At 35.8% G+C, this 20,877-nt stretch overlaps 1 protein-coding gene across 2 annotated transcripts in view; it reads right to left on the reverse strand.

Moving 5' to 3' along the window:
• TNKS2 (tankyrase 2) overlaps positions 1 to 20,877 on the reverse strand; it is a 55,222-nt gene that overhangs the window by 24,381 nt on the left and 9,964 nt on the right. For both annotated transcript variants that reach the window (XM_070432714.1, XM_070432713.1), the window contains exons 3-15: positions 20,424 to 20,519; positions 18,888 to 18,924; positions 18,635 to 18,710; positions 18,178 to 18,272; positions 17,399 to 17,465; positions 12,600 to 12,786; positions 11,419 to 11,540; positions 8,374 to 8,465; positions 8,207 to 8,285; positions 4,973 to 5,144; positions 4,613 to 4,692; positions 2,872 to 3,017; positions 1,826 to 1,991 (exon numbers count right to left, since the gene is read on the reverse strand). In XM_070432714.1, coding sequence (XP_070288815.1) covers positions 1,826 to 1,991; positions 2,872 to 3,017; positions 4,613 to 4,692; positions 4,973 to 5,144; positions 8,207 to 8,285; positions 8,374 to 8,465; positions 11,419 to 11,540; positions 12,600 to 12,786; positions 17,399 to 17,465; positions 18,178 to 18,272; positions 18,635 to 18,710; positions 18,888 to 18,924; positions 20,424 to 20,519 — 1,415 coding nt within the window. The remainder of the gene's footprint in view (positions 1 to 1,825; positions 1,992 to 2,871; positions 3,018 to 4,612; positions 4,693 to 4,972; positions 5,145 to 8,206; positions 8,286 to 8,373; positions 8,466 to 11,418; positions 11,541 to 12,599; positions 12,787 to 17,398; positions 17,466 to 18,177; positions 18,273 to 18,634; positions 18,711 to 18,887; positions 18,925 to 20,423; positions 20,520 to 20,877) is intronic.

The following is a 20,877-nucleotide window of genomic DNA, read 5'->3' on the forward strand; positions in this document are numbered from 1 at the left end:
TTTTTACTGTAAAATATGTACACTGGTACCTGTATTGAATCAGCACTATCAATTTGATTAGATTCAAATAAATCTGGCTTAGAAACAAGGAAGCATGGAACAGAGTGCAGACTCTCAGAGGGAAGGTGCGTGGGGAGAGGGAAGGTGGGAAGCAGAGAAGGTGGGGGGAGGGAGGTAACCAACCAAGGACCTTGTATGCATATATGCATGGCCCATGGACACAGACAATGGGGTGGTGAGGGCCAAGGGGGTAGGGGCGGGCTGGAAAGGGTCAATGGGGGGAAAAAGAGGACATACGTAATACTTTCAACAATAAAGAATTAAGTAAATAAATAAATCTGGCTTATTAATTATATAACGCACCAACTATTTTGAAGTACTAAGAAAAAAACATAATCAGAAAACTATTAATATAACAATAGTTGACTTTATACAATAATAAATCTACTCAACACTAGGAAGACAAAATATCCAATTAAAAAATGGGCAAAAGACCTGAATAGATACTTATCCAAAAAGAACATACAAATGGCCAATAGACATATGAAAAAATGCTCAACATCACATTCATCAGAGAGATGCAAATTAAAACTACAATGAGGTATCACCTCACACCTGTTAGAATGGCTACTATCGATAAATCAACAAAGAACAAGTGCTGGTGAGGAAGGTTGTGGAGAAAAAGGAACCCTAATGCAATGTTGGTGCAGACTGATGCAGCCACTGTGGAAAACAGTATGGAGCTCCTCAAAAACTTAGAAATGGAACTGCCTTTTGACTCAGTGATCCCACTCCTAGGAATATATCCCAACACTCCCAAAACACCAATCAGAAAGAATATATGCACCCCTATGTTCATAGCAGTGTTTATAATAGCCAAGATCTGGAAATAGCCCAGATCAATAAAATAGAACCAGAAGCATGGAAACATGGAACAGACTGACAAGTGCCCATCAGCAGATGAGTGGATAAAAAAGCTGTGGTACATTTACACAATGGAATACTACACGGCTGTAAAAAAAGAAAACTCTTGCTCTGGCTGGTGTGGCTTAAGAGTTAGAGCATTGGCCTACACACCAAAGGGTCTTGGGTTTGATTCCCAGTCAAGAGCATGTAACTGGGCTGCAGGTTCTAATCAGTGTATCTCTCTCATATCTATGTTTCTCTCTCTCTCTCTCCCTCCCTCCCTTCTACACTCTCTAAAAAGCAATGAAAAAAATATCCTCAGGTGAGGATTAAAAAAAAAACCCTCAAAAAACCTCATCCTTTACGACAGCATACTAGATGGATCTGGACATGTTAAGTGAAATAAGCCAGTCAGAAAACACAAAAAACATAATCTCACCAATATGTGGAATCTAATGAGCAAAATAAATTGATAAACAAATCAGAACCAGAAGCATGGTTACATGGAACAGACCGACAAATGTCAGAGAGGAGGGGGATGGAGAGGACTGGATAAAGAAGGTAAAGGGATAAGCTAAAGAACATATATGTATAGCTCATGGACACAGACAATAGTGTAGTGAGAGCCAGGGGAGGGAAAGGTGGGAACTGGGTGAAGGTGGGCAAAGGGGGGGCAAATGGAGAACTGCAGTATTATCAACAATAAAAAAATTTAAATAAATAAAATAAAATAATAAATCTATGTGTGGTAAACATACTCATATTAAAATAATGTTCCTGGCATTTATTCTGATATCTAGGTAGCGAGTTAGATATTGCTTCCTATTCCTTTATTAGTTTAAATTAATATTAGAATTATTAGAAATATTAAACATTTTCTATGTAATACACCCTGTCAACAGTAAGTGCTTAAATATACCTGGAGCAGGAGTTTGCAAATTTCATATTTTCCTTTTGCTGCAGCTTCATGTAAAGGTGTAAATTTCCATAAATCGGCTACGTTAACTACTGCTCCATGCTTAACAAGAAGTTCTGCAACTTCATAATGTCCGTAAGAACATGCATTGTGCAAAGGTACAAGGCCTCTGAAAAAAAAAAGGTAAGCCATGCAACACAAAGATATGTTTTAATTTAAATAATTACATATAGCCGATAAATTTCTTGAACTGTAAAAGAGATTATGCTGGTTATATAGAATCTAAATATTTAATGAAAGCATAGATGGAATTATTTTGGGGGGCAAGGGGGGAATAGTTAAAATTGCAGAGAATATATTAAATACCTAGAATTGTATATTTTTAAAGAAAAATAATTTTAAAACAAACTGGAAGAATTTAAATTATTACCAAAGCAAATTAAAACATTTTTTACATCAACCACACTATTGTAATCTCCTTAGTCATTATTAGTATAAAATACTAGAGGCCTGGTGCACAGATTGGTACACGGTGGGGTCCATCGGCCTGGCCTGCGCCCTCTCGTAATCCAGGACCCCTTGGGGGATGTCAGACTGCCAGTTTCGGCCTGGTCCCCGTAGGCCAGGGCAAGGAACCCACCAGTGCACGAATCTGTGCACTGGGCCTCTAGTATGCATATAAGATTTTTGGTTAATCTCTTCCCACCCTCCCCTCGCTCCTCTTCCCTCTGAGATTCATCAGTCTGTTCCATGTTTCCATGCCTGTGCATTGAGCATCTGCCCCCTGGTGGTCAGTTTATGTCATAGCTACCAGTCGAAAGGTCGCTTAGGCTTTTATATATATAAATAAGGCATTATGCAAATAAGCCTGTATGTAAATGCTAACCATCATAAAATCTTAACTAAAATGAAGAAGCCATATTTAAGCTAATGTTAGGGAATAGATTTCCCTGAAAATAAAACAACTACTAACTATCATAAAAATATTTTCAGATTTTCCTAAAAAGGTCTGATAAAAGAAAGAGACCATGGCAATGGCTGGTACTTGCCCTTTGTCTTTAGCATGCACATCAGCTCCATGTTGCAGCAGATACTCCACCACAGACACCCTGTTATAGCCAGCTGCAAAATGGAGTGGTGTAGACTGACGCCCTTCGATGTCTCTGCAATTCACACTCTGAACAGTACACAATTTCTGTAGGATGGAACACAGCATACATACAATGCTACTTATTCTGGTTTCTTATTTTCATTCATTTAGTAGAAATTTCAAATGTCTGAGTTATTTTCTTGCCTCATCAAATTAGCATCCTCAGAAACTATTGCTTTTTATTCTTATTTCATCTTGTCATTTATTGAGAATCCCTCTGTTCCTCCCATCTCTAGTACCTGTATTATCTTTTGCTAAGACTAGTAGGTAAATTTTACCATGGTCACAATTACTATTTACATAAAGGTAATCTAAGTATCAATTATCAGCAATTGTAATTTGCATTTTTGGCAAATATATGTAGAGGCATACTGCATCATCAAAGCATCAGTATCACCCCGGGCTTATTAAAAACTCAGAATCTCAGACCCCATCTATTGAGTCAGAACTAGCATTTTAATAGGATCCCTAGGTGATTTGCAAGCACATTAAAGTTTGAGGATTACTGCTCTAGATCAATGATTCTCAAATTTTCATGTTCATTGGTTCTCACCTCCAGATTTTCTAACTCAGTGTGCTGGCTGGGACCTGAGAATTTGCCTTTCTAACAAGTTTCTAGGTAGTGCTGATGCTGGTAGCCAAGAAATTACATTGGTAGAAAATTAATGAACTACATGGAATGAACTAACTATAGAATGTTATTGTTTCTTAACTGGGAGAATTAAGAAAACAGTCAATCAAATAATTTTTTTGTGTTCTTTGGTTTAGGTAACAAAGCCTAGCGGGAAAAGGCCGTAAGAGTCACATTCAAAACACTCGAGAGTATTTTGCATGAAAAGTATAAACATTTGGAGAATAAAAGCAACACCAATAATAAATCACAGTGCTCAAAAAAGGTCAAATGAAGCTAGCTGGTTTGGCTCACTGGATAGAACGTCGGCCTGTGGACTGAAGGGTCCCAGGTTCGATTCTGGCCAAGGGCACATGCGCGGGTTGTGGGCTTGATTCCCAGTATGGGATGTGCAGGAGGCAGTCGATCAATGATTCTCTCTCATCATTGATGTTTCTATCTTGCTCTCCCTCTCCCTTCCTCTCTGAATCAATAAAGAAATATATATTTTTAAAATGGTCAAATGAATATTAGTGTTAGTAAAACCCCTTTCTCTCTCTTTAAAAAAATTTTTATTGATTGATTTAAGAGAGAGAGGAAGGAAGGGAGAGGGAGGATTTGTTGTTCCAATTACTTATGCATTCATTAGTTGCTTCTTGTATGTGCTCTGGCTGGGGATCAAACCTGAAACCTTGGTGTGTTGGGATGATGCTCTAACCAACTGAGCTAACCAGCCAGGGCACCTTATTCTTTTAAAGAAACAAATGTATGCGTTCTTTAAACAAAATTCATTTCCATGAACATGCAATTTATTTAAATTTGTGACTGTGATGCATTTACAGAGATACATGTGAAACTAAAGTTTCTTTTATTATTTAATGATTCTTATTTTCAGAAAACTAGATTAGCATTATTTACCTCTTAAAACAAGGCATATATAAATAACTAGGCTCTTCATTATAACAATACAAACACATTAAACATTATCAAAATAAAAATACAAAATTAAAAACGTAAGATCGTATCTTACTTTTACGGTTTCTACATCTCCAGCCTTTGCAGCTTCCAGCAACTGTCGGTCAGCTTCTGAATTACCTAATGGGATACCCTCTAAAGAGAGAGAGAGAAGAGAGTAATTAACTACTACTAAGGAGGTAGAACCAAGCTTTAAGGGAGGAGGCACCTTATCTGAAAGTAGAGTTCTTTCAGAGTTTGGTAGATTATGTAGGAAATCCCTATGGAGTAGAAGAAAAAAACAGTATAATGAGTTAGGAAGAAATAACAGCCAAAAATTCTAAAAATGTTTCCTTTTACTACCAACTCTTACATGGTATGTGGAAAAAATATAAAGGTTAATTAACAAAATTAACTTCACAGAAGCATGTAATACCTTGAAGAAGCTGCTGCACATTTTCATTTCCCATCTGTAAAGCAGTAAAGCCCTGAAGGGATATGATATTAGGATCACACCCGTAGCTCAGGAGTAGGCGGCAAGTTTGTAGATGACCACAGTGTGCAGCTCTGTGCAGAGAAGTCTGACCGAGGTTATCCAGAGCATTAACCTTAACAATGCAGACAAAGCTGAAATTAGCCTTCAATGCAAAATTTAAACCACCCAATCATGTATTTAGCATTTGCTACTAATTTAAAATTCTCAATTATTCTCTTAAGAAGCCTATTCAAAGCAAGTATTTATGCACAAGTCTAGAACAGGGGTTCTCAAACTTTTTAAACAGGGGGCCAGTTCACTGTCCCTCAGACCATTGGAGGGCCGGACTATAGTTTAAAAAAAAACTATGAACAAATTCCTATGCACACTGCACATATCTTATTTTGAAGTAAAAAACCAAAATGGGAACAAATACAATATTTGTATTTGCATGTGGCCCGCGGGCCGTAGTTTGAGGACCCCTGGTCTAGAACATAAATTCACCAATTCATGATGGCTAACATCAGAAGGAAGATTCAATTTTGGGTTAACAGTATGAGATGTTGAATAATAGTTGTGTTTAGCATTAAAAAGTTCACTGCATTTAAAGCTGAACATTGCCTAAGTCTAATCCATGTATTTCTATGGCTCTCTGAGTTCCAGAAATGTGGACAATAACCTGAAGACTATAGTCAGTAACAAAGCCTGAGATTAGATAAGCACGAAAACATTTATTCCTACTGGCTTAATCTTCTACCTTTTTAAATCATGTAAAATGTAATCTGTACATATAAATACAATATGGTATATTCACAAAATGGAATACTTCTGAGCAATAAAAAGGAACAAACTATTGATTAGTGGCTGAATCTCCAAGACAGTATATTGAGGAAAAAGCCTTACACATGAGTACATATTGTATGATCCATAGACATGAAGACCTTGAACAAGCAAATGTAATGTATATAGGAAAAAATTACAAGGGGTATTGTCTCTAGGGGTGGAGATTGCCCTATCTCTGCCATGAGATAATGTTCTGTGTCTTGCTGATTCAGTAAATGTACATTTAAGAATTATGCATTTAATTACACGCAAATTTTACATCTAAAAAAAAATGCCTGTAAATGAATATTGACCTCTAGATCAGCAGTCGTCCAAAAGGTTGGCAACCGCTGCTCTAGATGTGCCTATTTGGAAGTATTTGAGAAGTGCACAATAATTTGCAAATTACTTTGAAATGTGTCAAAAAATAAGATATATTGATAGAGGGAGAAAATTAAGTGGTGGGTATATAATTATCCTCTATAAAGTTCTTCCAACTTGGTTGTACTTTTTAAAATGTTCCTAATTGCCCTGACCGGTTTGGCTCAGTGGATAGAGCATCGGCCTTTGGACTGAAGAGTCCCAGGTTCGATTCCGGTCAAGGGCATGTACCTTGGTTGCAGGCACATCCCCAGTAGGGGGTGTGCAGGAGGCAGCTGATCCATGTTTCTCTCTCATTGATGTTTCTAACTTTCTATCCCTCTCCCTTCCTCTCTGTAAAAAATCAATAAAATATATTTTAAAAAAAATAAAAAAATGTTCCTAATTAAAAAAAACACACCACCTGTAACATTCCTTATTCATCCCTACTCCACCCCTCCCAATCAAGGAAGTAATTCCTCAAAACATAACTGAGAAATTAAGTTTCTTGGTAATCAATCCTGTGGCCACTAATGTTTTGAGAAACTGTTCAATTCGTATTCATGGAAGTGGAGAATATTTCAACAGGAATATAGTATGACTTTCTCAATGAATCCAAAACTAGACTATAAATGGCTAATCTTCAGGCTTACAGGGCCTGAAAAGGCCATTTAAAATGCTCAAGGCAATTAATCTATTTATTCATATATGAAAATTCACTGAAATATGAAATACATTCACTTTAAAAAAGTTTATTTGGGTACCACTTTATTTTACGATTAGGGTGACCAACTTTGTCCTGGTTTGCCCGGGACTTCCCGTTTTAGCACTGAAAGTCCTGTGTATCTGGAAATCCCTCAGTCCTGGACAAACCTAGATGGTTGGCCACCCTAGTCAAGACTGATTCGCTGAGTTTCATAACTCAAGTTTAATATGCATCCAGATGTTCTTCTAGTAATAGATCACATGGTTAAAAAAGCAATCAGTGAAAAGTTATAGAATAGACAAATGAGATATGCCAAGCAGTCAAGCAGAAATAACTTTATTTCATTCAATAATTTACAATAGCAAAGATGGAGATTATACATTATCAAGAATTCCCCCAAATCAAAGAGAAATTAAGACACTAAGAGGCAACAGAAAAAAAATTATAGAATTCTAAGTGTTCCCTTGGGTGGGAAACCCAAGGAAGGACAGACAGAAACGATTCTGCAAAGCACATTTATAGAAGAGCCTGGGGCCCACCGAAGGGGAAAGGGTCTCTATTCCATTCTTCTCCCTCATTCAGGGCAGCTCCATTCTTCCTGTTTTACTGTACATTTCTACTAAAGATTTTGTTTAAAGGCAATGATCTGTGGCTAAAAATTATAAAAACCGTTGAATTAAGTGACTATCATCCCAATCTGGGATGCTATGTATATCTTTTACTGAGTATTATTTTTTAAAGTTCCTGGGTAAGAAATTATAATTTGTAGCCTGGATGAAAACATAATTATTCCATGAATAAAATACTTTGTGCACAAATGCCAACTAAAAAACAGTAACTTCCCAATATGATAGTATTTATTTCCCAATATGGAGAAATAACAGAGGGTAAGAAAGGCTGTGGCTGGGGTAAATAACAGGAGTTATCATGGTAATCAAGGAACAGAAGATTTGAGAAAAGAATACTAGAAATGATGACAGGTCAGAATCAGAATGTCTCCAGCTGGAGACATTTTCCTGAAGAGTATAGTTGCTAGAAAAAGACCTTAAGGATAACTTGACCAGTGGGGTGTGGTTAAAAGGAATAGAGAAGGAAGGATATATAGGAATAATGTACTTTTGAGTAAATCCATAGGATTTCTAGCAAAAAAAATGAAGAAAAAATATCTGCAGGATTATTTTTAAATATTGATTCAGAGGAAAAAGGTAATACTTATAAGAGAGTAAACAGTCTAGGAAGTCAGACATTTAATCTGCTAAGTATAAAATAACTCATTGGATTACCAAAGATTACCAAAAAGGTAATACCTTTGCTTCATGTTTCACCACAACTTCAACAACATCATTATGAGCTTTCTCAGATGCGACGTGTAGAGGAGTCAAGAATCTTAAAGAGAAAAAGCCAGCCAGACAATAAGTGCATTTTTTCAAAACATAAAATATCAATAATTTTTAATTATTATAAGTATACTTACTCTTTAGTCTTTTCATTGATGTTCGCTCCTTTTCTTAGCAACAGTTCACATATTTGCTTTCTTTTGGGGTATGGAGAGGCGGCAGCACAATGCTAGATAATTTAAATTGCAGCATTAATCAAGGACTATACAGGACTGCTTTTTATTTAAGAACATCTGTTTCCAATCTAGATTTTTTTTAAAGAAACAACTTTTATTTATTTATTTTTTATATATTTTTATTAATTTCAGAGAGGAAGGGAGAGAGAGAGATAGATAGAAACATCAATGATGAGAGAGAATCATTGATTGGCTACCTCCTGCATGTCCCCCACTGGGGATTGAGCTCAGAACCTGGGCATGTGACCTTGACTGGAATTGAACCTGGGACCCTTCAGACCACAGGCCGATGCTCTATCCACTGAGCCAAACTGGCCAGGGCTGTAAGTTATTTTACTTCTGTGTTTTATGTTTGACTTTAACTTTTTTTTTTTAACTTTGCTACTCAAAGACTCTCTATTGGATAGAATGTGCAACAATTACCAAATTCTGGCAGGGCCTGAAAATCTTATTTGCCTGATAACATCTATTACTAAATATTCCAATTAAGCTTATAGTTGTCCTACATCTTTGAAAAAGCCACTATTGATGTGATGAAAAATTTAAATTAATGTGACCAATACTCTTTTCAGAACTGTTCCCATTGAGAACACTGTTTATATCATTTTTTTAAAGGTTAACTGACAAAACAGCCCAAAGACTGGGGTTTCTTTACAGGAAGAAATAACACAGCACTCATCAGTTCTGGCTTCTGCTTGGTAATGGCACTGATGGAATAGTTGGCCAGATGAGTAGTATTTGTTTCTCTTTCAACTAGCTGCTCCAGCAGAATAAGGAACTTGGATTATCAGTGGTAGAAAATGATACACTTTAAGTTGAATGTGGCAGCATCTATGTGCATGATACATCAAGGAGGAAGGGAGACATAAGCTAGAGATCCGCTAGTTTTAAACCTATAAATACCTCATGGTCATGTCCCAAATCTTTGAATCCCCAACATCCAGGATGACACTCATACACAATAGGTGTTCAATAAATGTCTAAATGAGTGAATGACTAAATCCATGTATGTATATTTTAAAATTGAAACCTAAAAATTCACGGAATAAAAGTTCCAGATAATTGTTAAGCTAGGTTGTTTTATATATCTAAATACACAGTACACATGAAATTTATTCTGATGTTGACCTGTTAATTACAAAGCATATCTGATAGTCATGACTTTGTTTCAGATTCATTCGTCGATGTTGCTGCTGTCACAAAAATCATTCCTTTGCTCTCAATGAAACCATTTCTATATGGTGAACATTGTTCCTTTGATATGGTATAAGTAATCACCCCAGGACATCTAGCAGGACAGCACACAGAATGGAAATAGTTTATTTTCAAGAATTTTGATCACATCTACTTCAAATTGCTCCTACAATTTGGGACAGGGCCTGCAGTCTCTGGAAACTTGGAAGGCAGTGCCCCTGGAATCACAACTATGCAATATTTAGGGAAAACAACAAGTAGTAGCTACTTTAAAATTTTCCATGTCAATCTTTCCAAGTTTCTCTGTACCATCTTAATGCTCCTACAATTTAAATTTTGCACTAGCATTTCTTATTAGCTTGCAGCTTTGCTATTGTTTTACTGGGTATTTTTTACATGTTAAGTAGCAAAACGGTCTAAAATGTTTTATAGATTTCTACATAACCTTCACATAGTTTACATCATAGCATTAGGAAGAAAATTAATCATAAAAGCTATCAGGGAAGTAAGGCTACTATGAGTTAAATTTGCTCCTAAACACATGAATTTATGTAGGGCCATTTTTCCTCACCCAAAACACATTCTGCAATTCATACAGCAGGACTTGGTTCCTTTTAATTTCTACTTCTACGATAGGCTCTGATTATACCATTCCCGTTCCTCTCTTTCATCACTTATCCTTTTTTAAAAATGTATTTTATTGATTTTTTACAGAGAGGAAGGGAGAGGGATAGAGAGTTAGAAACACCGATGAGAGAGAAACATCGATCAGCTGCCTTCTGCAAACCCCATACGGGGGATGTGCCCGCAAATAAGGTACATGCCCTTCTTTACTGGAATCGAACCTGGGACCTTTCAGTTCTCAGGCCAACACTCTATCCACTGAGCCAAAACAGTTAGGGATCATCACTTATCCTTGCTAGCTCCCATCTTTTCTGACTGCTTTTCCACAGACTGCCTGATTCTCTCATTTAATTTGTTACAGTTGCACAGAGTGGTTATTACCTCTACCTCTATCAGGGAAGTGGCCTCTACTCACACACTTTATTCACACAGGATAGAGGAGAGACATACAGACTTTAGATCTCACTTTGCCCTGGCTGGTGTGACTCAGTTGGAGCATCATCCTGTACACCGAAAGGTTGCGGGAATGGTCAGGACCCATACCCGGGTTGCAGGTTCGATCCCCAATCTGGGCATATGGGAGGCAACCGATTGATGTTTCTCTTTCTCTCCCTCCACCCTTCCTCTCTCTAAAATAAAAAGCATATCCTCGAGCGAGGAGGAAAAATATTGTAGATCTAATTTTGGGGAAAAAAAAGACAATTCTAGAAGAAAACCAAGTGATTTTTATCTTGGTGGTAGAATTGTTTTCTTTTTCCATTATTTTCAGTGAATTCCAAAATTTTAATCATAAACATAATAAAAAACAAATTATATGAACCACTCATAATAAAAAATTACACATAATATATACCAGTACATAAACAAAACTTGTTTCTGGAAATATACTCAAATGAATAACAACATTGCCTTTTGGGGAGTGAGGTAGATTGTCTATTTTTCTGTATTATTTGAAATTTTTCTATATATATGTGGAGGCATTAATTTTTAAAAAGCACAGATTTTAAGATGCTATTACAAAAATAGGACATTATAGTAATTACCCTGTATCATCAGAAGTAGGACACTATGATTAGTTTTGCATGTTTTTGGTTACTGTATTACAAAAACTTAAATCTGAAACATTACCAATGCTGTTTCATGTGTTTGAGGATGCTTAAAATTCACCATTTCCAGAGAGAGATGTTTTTTGATTCGTGTAACATCAGCTTCCCGTGCAGCCTGCAGCAAAGAATGGCCTTTAAATTCATCTAGATGAAGGAAAAGTATATAAATCTGCATGAGAATTATCAAATTGGTAAGATTTACCTAGTAAAAGACATAATATTTTCCTTTAAATTATTTTCAAAATTATCTACCAAAATAGCCAAATAGAGAGTCTAAAGATATTCTCCAAATATAACCCCTAAAAAGGGAGACAGTCGTATTCCAGTTCCCCTGTTATGATCCAATTCATCTCCAACTGTATACACGGATTTAGCCCATGGCCAACTCAAAGTCTATTTTGGTCTGGAAATATCTGGAGTACTGCAACATATTCCCAGATCAGAGAGTTCTCATAATTTTCCAAAGCATAGAACTTTTCTCAGTAAATAAATAAAACAGAGGGTGATCACAGTCCCTACACTAGCATTACAGCAATAGCAGATGGCTTTGCTCACACATCAGAGAACTGGGGACTAGACAAGCTGGATATTCCAAGAGGTACCTACTGATGAACAAATGAAAGAGGGTATTTTCTCAAGATTGCTCTCTTTTATGTCTCAGATTTGTGAAACCATGCAGTGTCCTTTATTATTCCAGAATAATGTAAATTTCCTATTTATGTATAGCAAATTGTACCTGAACTAGGTGGCTATGTCTCATTACATCTATTTCAGCTATACATAGAAGACCATAGAACTGTCCAGATACCAAAGAACATTAGATGACAAAAATCTGGGGACTAGATTTACAAGATGGCAATCCTACAAATAACACTTCGACTTCATGGCAGTTTCCGTAGAAAGTCACATCAAAGACAGGAATAAAACCCAAATTCTTTTCAAAAGCATACCACCTATAAGACCAATACATATAAAATGCATTTAACTTGACTTAAAAAAAAAAGAATACAAATACATTTTCTTTTCATCTTAAGAGCAGAATAAGTAGAAACTTCTGAATGATTAAGATATGCTAGTTTGAACAAAAGATATCCACAGCTAAGGAAATTATTCTATCATTTAAAAGTTTCTAGAAACAAACAAGAAATAGTTTTAGTTTATTGATATAATATCTTAGCTAAACATTCATCTTTTTATACTCACATGCTAATCTTTCTTTTAATTGTGGTGTGGGAGCCAAGTCTATAGCACTTTTATTGTGACAATTCAGCAGTGTTGGATCTGCACCATAACTTAGGAGAAGAGAACACACTTCAATCCTGTTCTTAGAAGCAGCCTCATGAAGAGGAGTGAATTGCCACAAGTCCATTGCATTTACACAGGCACCATGCTGGGGGTGGGGAAAGGAAGCACATATTTAGTGTCCAATTTTTAAGAGAATTTAGAATTAGTAGTAGTCTATAATATAACATCAAGGAAATTTAAACAAGTTATGTTCCTAAAGTTCACTTTTTAAACCAATTATTTCAGAAAAAGAATACATTTTCTCCCCATGAACAGTTACTGGTTGCTAGGCCTATGCACAAAGGCCTATTTAACTCTTTTATTGTTAAAAATAGTTGAGAATGAAGCTTTAGATTTAACATGCACCTTTTCCAAAAATTCTTATTATGTAATTTACATATGGCAAAAATGCACAGTTCTTAAGTATATACAGTAGTTCCTCCTTATCCATGTATCACCAGTGGATGCCTAAAACCATGGACAGCACCAAACGCTATACAATCAAACCTCAGTTCTTGAACATCTTTCTGTTCTCCACCAAGCTTTTCACAGAAAAAATGTCTCGATTGTGGACCAAACATTCAGTTTTTGACCTGACAACCCTTCCCTTCATGCTGATACCTCAAAAAGCACCCCTCAGGCAACAAACAAAGCACAATTTTAAATCATAAAGAGGCCACCAAGAGTGCTAATGATGCTAAGGGAGTAAAAGTGCTCACAAAACAACAATCCCAGACAACTTAATAGGCAGAAAAACTGTTGTTTTTAAATACTATCAGTTAACCTGTGATAGTATATCAGAGTCAGTGATATATGAAAAAGTTTAAGGCTAGTAGGGGATGGTTTGATAAGTTTAAGAAAATAAGTGTTTAATTACAGATTAAACAGTACATTAGACATGTTCTGTATAAAAGAAGGGTTAAAACAGGGAATCATTTGGGGTCTGGAATGAAGTAATTCAAGTTACATTACTTCTAATGGAAAAAAATGATTCGGTTTTCAAACAAATTGATTCTTGAACAGCCTTCCGGGACAAATTAAGTTTGAGAAATGTGTTTCCATGTGTATGTTTTTTCCTATACATACATACCTATGATAAAGTTTAATTCATAAATTAGGTAACAGCAAGAAGTTAATAACAACAAAATAGAACCATTAAAACAATATACTGTAATGAAAGATATGTGAATGTGCTCTCTCTCTCAAAATATCTTATGGTACTGTACTCACCTTTTCACTTAAAGGAAGCACTTCACAGCTTCTCTCTGGCATATCTGAATTGCCATTATCACTAGTCTTGCTTTTGGGGGCCATTATTAAGTAAAATAAGGGTTAAACAGAAGCAGTGCAATACCAGGACAGTTGATCTGACAATAGACACAAATGGGTAGATAGCATATACAATGGGGATATGCTGGACTCAGGTCTCAAGTGGGACAGCGTGACATTTCATCACACTACTCAGAATGACGTAAAATTAAAAAATTGCTTATTGCTGAAATTTTTCATCTACTATATTTTCAGATCAGTTAACTGCAGGTAACTGAAACTGCAGAGAAATGAAACTGTAGATAGGTTCAGGGGAGACAGGGGGACTAATGTAGTTTGATGTGTTTTGAGAAATGTACATATTCATGATACCCATCACCCAATTCAAGATCTAAGACACTCACAGCTAAAGAAAAGAATGGGGGGAGGAGGGGAGAAAAAAAGACACTTTCATTATCCCAGAATGTTCCCTCATGCTTCTTTTATGGACAACTCCCGTCCCCATTCTGACTCTTAGCATATATTAGATTTACCTGTTCTTAAATTTCATAAAAATGGAATAACTCAGTATGTACTTTGTGTCGTTTTTTTCACACACAATGTTTCTGAGATTCATTCATGTTGTCGGATCAATAATTCATTTTCATTGCTGAGTAGTGGCATTCCATTGTACAAAATATACCATAATGTCATCCTGTCGATGGCATTTGGACTATTTCTAGTTTTTGACTATTATGAATAAGCTGTTATGAACATTTATGTACAAGTCTCTTTATGGATACATTATTCTTTTGCATATACCCCTAGAAATGGAATTGCTGGGTCATATGGGAGATATGTTTAGTTTTATTAAAAAGTGCCAAATACTTGGAATGTCTGAGTTCCAGTGCTCCACTGCCTTTCTAACACTTGGTATTTTAATTTAGCCATTTCCAAGTATTAGAGTTGGATGGACCACAGAAGTCATTCTAGTTTAATCTCTCATCAAACACAAAATAAACCCCCACACTTACCTGTAGAAGGTGAACCAGCTACTTACTCTTAGTACTTTTAATTCCTGGAAACTAATTCTCAACTAACATAACTTTTATACTTAATAGATAACTTCTGTTGTTAGGTACTTTAAACTTTGATCTATTGGTCTTTGGAACAAAAGAGATCAATATTCTTCTTTGCAATATTTGAAGGCAATTCTTTATGTTTTTCTTTTCCAATCTAAACACTTTCAGCTCCTTCACTCATGGTTTCTAGACTTCCTATCACCTTTGTGGCCCTCAACTAAATAGACTTCAGTTTAAAAATTCACTTAAAAATATTAAGAGCCTAGAATGATAGATTCTCAATCGGTTTGACTGCACAAGTATAATGCATCTGTTAGTACATTTGCTCCTGATACTATACTTCTACTACTGGCATAAAATTATGTTAGCTTTTCAAGCAGTCACATCACAATCTGTATGCATCATGGTCATGAAAAGCAGTCTACTGCATGTTTGTTGTTAAATGCCATCATGTGCTAGCCCAGTGGTCGGCAAACTCATTAGTCAACAGAGCCAAACATCAACAGTACAACGATTGAAATTTCTTTTGAGAGCCAAATTTTTTAAACTTAAACTATATAGGTAGGTACATTGTTATTAACTTAATTAAGGTACTCCTAAGCTGGCCTTTGCTAAAAATGTCCTCAATCTGATTTAGGTACATTCGCTAAGGTCGACCCCTTCCAACTCTCCCATCCACACTCATCTTGTACACTTGTTTCAGATAGACGAGTGTGGGTGGGAGTTGGAAGGGGTCGACCTCAGCGAACGTACCTCAAAACAATGTACCTCCCCGCGCTGCATACCTCGCAGCCCAGACCGACCGACACCCCCCCCCTTCTTCTAATGCCACTTCTTCAAAATAGACTCGCCCAGGCTGAAAACCGACTTCTGTGCATGGGCCATGAAGTTTCAATCGCACTGTACGTGCGCGCCACCACGTGGTATTTTGTGGAAGAGCCACACTCAAGGGGCCAAAGAGCCGCATGTTGCTCGCGAGCCGCGGTTTGCCGACCACTGTGCTAGCCAGACTTGTTAGCAAGGATTGCTTACTGACTGTGTTGCCCAGGACTTCTACCTGTATGCCGTCTCTGTCTACTTGCTTTCTCCTGACTGTCCTGAACTTGAGTACTCTGTAACTGTTTGTACCCTCGCCTCTTCTAATGTCCTCTATCTATATGCATAACCTCTAGTCAACTTCCCACACTTATTTAGTAAACACTACATCTTAGAAAAACACCATTCAATTGTCTTTTTATAAAAGTCTCACTGCAATCTGTCTGATGTTTCACTCTCATTCATAACATTCCAAATATCCTGCTGTATTCAAGATTCAGTTTTACAATAAGCAAAAGCATTACTGCTATAAATATATATAATATTACAGCCACATAATAAATTTTAAAAGACTTATAGACTATTCAGAGTATCTAACCATTATAACAAAGTTGTTTCTGTGGGAAAATGTATTCTGTGGTAGTACATGCTCCAAAGGAAGCATAGAGGCATTGGAAACAAATGTCTTCTTTCCGTTCCTATGACAGCTGCCGATATAGAATGAGGGAACGTATTCAAGGGGCAGAGTGAGTACAGAGTGAGAGAAGTCTAAAGAGAGTGGTCAAATACATACATAAAGACTGGGGGACAAAAAAATGTTGGGGTATGGGTAACATCCCTGGATCCACTCTAAGGAGAATATATATCTTCTATTCTCATCCAATAGGGAGCAAAATAAGGAATCTCTTTTTCTTTTTTTTAAATATATTTTATTGATTTTTTTACAGAGAGGAAGGGAGAGGGATAGAGAGTTAGAAACATCGATGAGAGAGAAACATCGATCAGCTGCCTCCTGCACACTCCCCACTGGGGATGTGCCCGCAACCAAGGTACATGCCCTTGACCGGGAATTGAACCCGGGACCCTTGAGTCCGAAGGCCGACGCTCTATCCACTGAGCCAAACCGGTTAGGGCAATAAGGAATCTCTTGCCAGTCCCAGGAACCTGCTTGTTAAACAACAGCCACCCAGCATATTGGAAGAAGTAAAGCTATCCAAGCAAACCTGTTCCAACTCAAAGTACAACTGGGCAAGTCTTGCAAATGTAAATTGTAGTTTTAATATATGATTGACTAAAAATTGCTTTGATATTTTTAAGAGTTTTGAAATTTCACTTTAGCTACAAATTATAGAATCACTTAATCTGCTATTCGTAAGATGGTAGTGCTACTTTAAAATCTTAAGGAATCTCAAAGATCTCAAGCAGTCAGATGCTGACCTATCAACCATCTACACTTTATAATAATTATAAATACTCCTATATCCACTAAGCAACAAAAACACATAGAAAAACAGATACACTAGGTATTTAAAATAACTTATATAATTATAAGAAAAGTACAACAGAACTAACCTTGACCAGAAGTTCAGTTACTTCATAATGACCATAAGAACAGGCATTGTGTAAAGGCACCAGATCACTACAATATGAGAAGGGGGAAAGCCTGTTATTAGAGATTCCTTAGACTTAATTTAATTTAAATTTACAGTCAGACTTAAATAGCAAATTGCTTATGTGACCTTATAATAAAAATGTACAAAATTTAATAACATCCATTTGAACCCTAAGTCCTAGCAATTCTAATTACCAAGTCTCTTTCAATACATTTCATCATCCCTCCCCCCGCCACTGCACTGCCATTGTCTTGGTTTGGGCCTTTACTATTTCTCCCTGTACTAGTGAAATAATCCCCACTTCAATTTGTCCTAGAAGCTATAGCCAGATTTTTTCAAAAGGTTACCCGATGTAGTTACTTCTTGTTTTAAGTCCTTTACTGGTTCTTCCTTGCTTTCAAAAGACCGTTCCAACTACTCAGCCTAGCATACAATGATCTGATGCTCTCTACCTTACCCTTCTATAACAGTATACCAAACGCTGAATGCCTCTACACCTCACACTTAGTAGAGAACTTGTATTGTCAGGTATCTTTTCATGCCCCCTAAAGTGTAGTGTAAGCCTGAGTGGTTGCCTTAATGTTTTATAATTCCCTATGCCCTCAGATATATCTGAATATCATAAAAGCTCAATACATGTTTATAGTGTTTAGTAAAAAATATGATTTTTATAAGGTCCAGAAATTACTATAAGGATAGTAATATTTAAGAAATCCTAATTTTTGTTCAAATACTTACCCTTTATCTTTAGCATGGACATCAGCTCCATGTTGCAGTAACAGCTGTACAATCTTTACTCTATTGTATCCTGCTGCCAAATGCAATGGAGTTGACTGAAATATCAGAAAAATTAATGAAATTCAAATACTGGCTGAAAAAAAGGTGTGAAAAGCTAAAAATATAAAACCAAAATCCAGAAAAAAGCCTTTTAACTTTATTGTCTAAATAGTCATCAACTTGGTTTTAAAAAAATCCAACACATATACTGAAGGTATAGAATAAAAGTTTATAAATTCATTATTGCAAATAGGAACTAAATATTTATTATCAAAAAAGTTTTAATAGGTTTAAGAATCCAAATTATTGCTTAAAAGAATATATCAGCATTCTCATCAAATGTTTTAATTTATAATAAGATAAACGTATTTTCATGTTACCAGGAGATGAACACAAACTTAGGGGTAAAAGAAAGTACCTTTCTACCATCGCTTGCATGGCAGTTGACATTTAATGGTGTGAGCAGAGCCATCATTTTTTCCTCATTGCCACTCCTAACACACAAAAGAAAATTTATTAGCAATTTCTATTTTTTAGCACATCCCATATGAAGACATTTATGTGAACACTTAAAAAAATGCATTCTTTTTTTATAGTTTTCTTATTGCAAAAAAGTAAATAAGTAAAACATTTAAATGATGGAGATTTCATGGGATATATTTATAACACACCTGGCACTTTCCAAGAGTTCGTCTTTCTTATATTCACCTATGAATCAGGGAAAAAACAAAACAAAACCAGAAATTAAACATTCCAATTACAAAAGTAACGATAGTTTTATACATAAAGATGCTCACTGAATTATATTTAAAGTATATAAATTTGAAAATAAATTCCCAATAAAAGGAAAACGGTTAATCAGTAGAATATTGTACAGTTTAAAAATATTTATATGAAGAACATGGAATACCTTTGTTATAAAAGTGAAAAAAATTCAATGATATATAACAAAGTGTCACTGCAACTATATGAAAACAATATGCACAGAAAAAAGAAAGCCAAGGAGGAAATATACAAAATTTTCAACAAGTCTGTCTTAGGTGGGAGTTTATGGGTGAACCTTTTTTCTTTTTTCTCCTTAAATTATTATAGAAAACCAACATGCTATTCGCGTAACACACAAAATGCATATACAACTTCATTCAAAAGCCAACAAAACAAACAAAATCCAATATACCAACATTTAGAAATGACAAGATAATCTATAGCATCACCAACTGAACATAACCATTAACATTCTTGTGAACCCAAAAGATTTTTCAAGACTAAAATTATTATTACAATGCTTTTTTAAATAGTCAGCCTTCCAAATCTGCAGGTTTTGAATCCATGAATTTAACCAATCTCAGACTGAAAATCATATTTTCAATCCACAGTTGGGAATCTATGAATTTGGAGAGCCTACAGTATGCATTGATTTGCGCCTTTTTAAAAAAATATATATATATTTTATTGGTTTTTTTTACAGAGAGGAAGGGAGAGGGATAGAGAGTTAGAAACATCCATGAGAGAGAAACATCAATCAGCTGCCTCCTGCACACTCCCTACTGGGGATGTGCCCGCAACCAAGGTATATGCCCTTGACCGGAATAGAACCTGGGACCCTTGAGTCCGCAGGCTGATGCTCTATCCCCCGAGCCAAACCGGTTAGGGCTGATTTGTGCCTTCTTAAAGAACTTGAACATCCAAAGATATTTGTATCCATGGGGAATAAGAGGCGCTCTGTGGACAATGAAGGCTAACTGTATATATAAATAAAAACAGGATTAAATATATACTTTATGCCTATAGCTTTTATATTTATAATGAATACAAAGAAACCTTTACAATTAATACAGTTTGACATAATTTAACAAAATGGATAGTGTTTACTGATTTGCTGAAATGAAATCCAAACTGCTGCCCATAATATGAATTGCATATTGTCTACTAGTGCAAGGTTTCATTTGAACCCCAAGGTTTTTTTTAAAAGATAAAAGCAGGGAATTGCATGGAATAGGGAAGGAGGAATACCAATTTTGAAAAGAAAAAAAAAAAAGCTTTACCTTTCTTAGATAAGAATCAAATGTCAACTGTACAGAAGTAAAAAAAAAAAAAATAACAACTGACACTATTTAAAAACATCTAGTTGAGGTCATTAACCACAGGAAGTTCATTCTTTATATTCTTCCTGGAATACCCAAAAAGAGTACACAAACTTAACTTACCAGTCAGCACTGCTTTGGCAGATGGGTCTGCTAAATCCAACGCTGTCCTTCCATCTGTATTTTGGATGGTTGGCTCAGCTCCATGCTGCAAGAGCACTGAAAAATAGCAATACTACTTTTTTCAAGATGGTATTCATGACAATTTGATTTCTGACTCAAGGTTAAAGATATTTCATATCCCAAAAGTGTGGTAAATGTTTTATTTTAAAGATAAGTATAAAACATTTTATTATTTAATGTACTATACACATTTAATGTATTATACATTTTATTATTTAATGTATTATACACATTAATGTCTCCTAAGTTCAGTCAGATTTTCCTTTGCTAGACAAGTGACTAAGGACAGATAAGAGTGTATAAGAAAATAAAAGGCAAGTCTGCTTGAAGGTTTGTTTTTTCATTCCAAATGAATACTGCCTATGTTAGAAAGGTTGTTCTATCGTAACAGAAA

Source organism: Myotis yumanensis, unplaced genomic scaffold, assembly GCF_028538775.1.
Source record: "Myotis yumanensis isolate MYYU_CA2020_CCGP unplaced genomic scaffold, mMyoYum1.0.hap1 SCAF_13, whole genome shotgun sequence".
Classification (NCBI taxonomy): Eukaryota; Metazoa; Chordata; class Mammalia; order Chiroptera; family Vespertilionidae; genus Myotis; species Myotis yumanensis.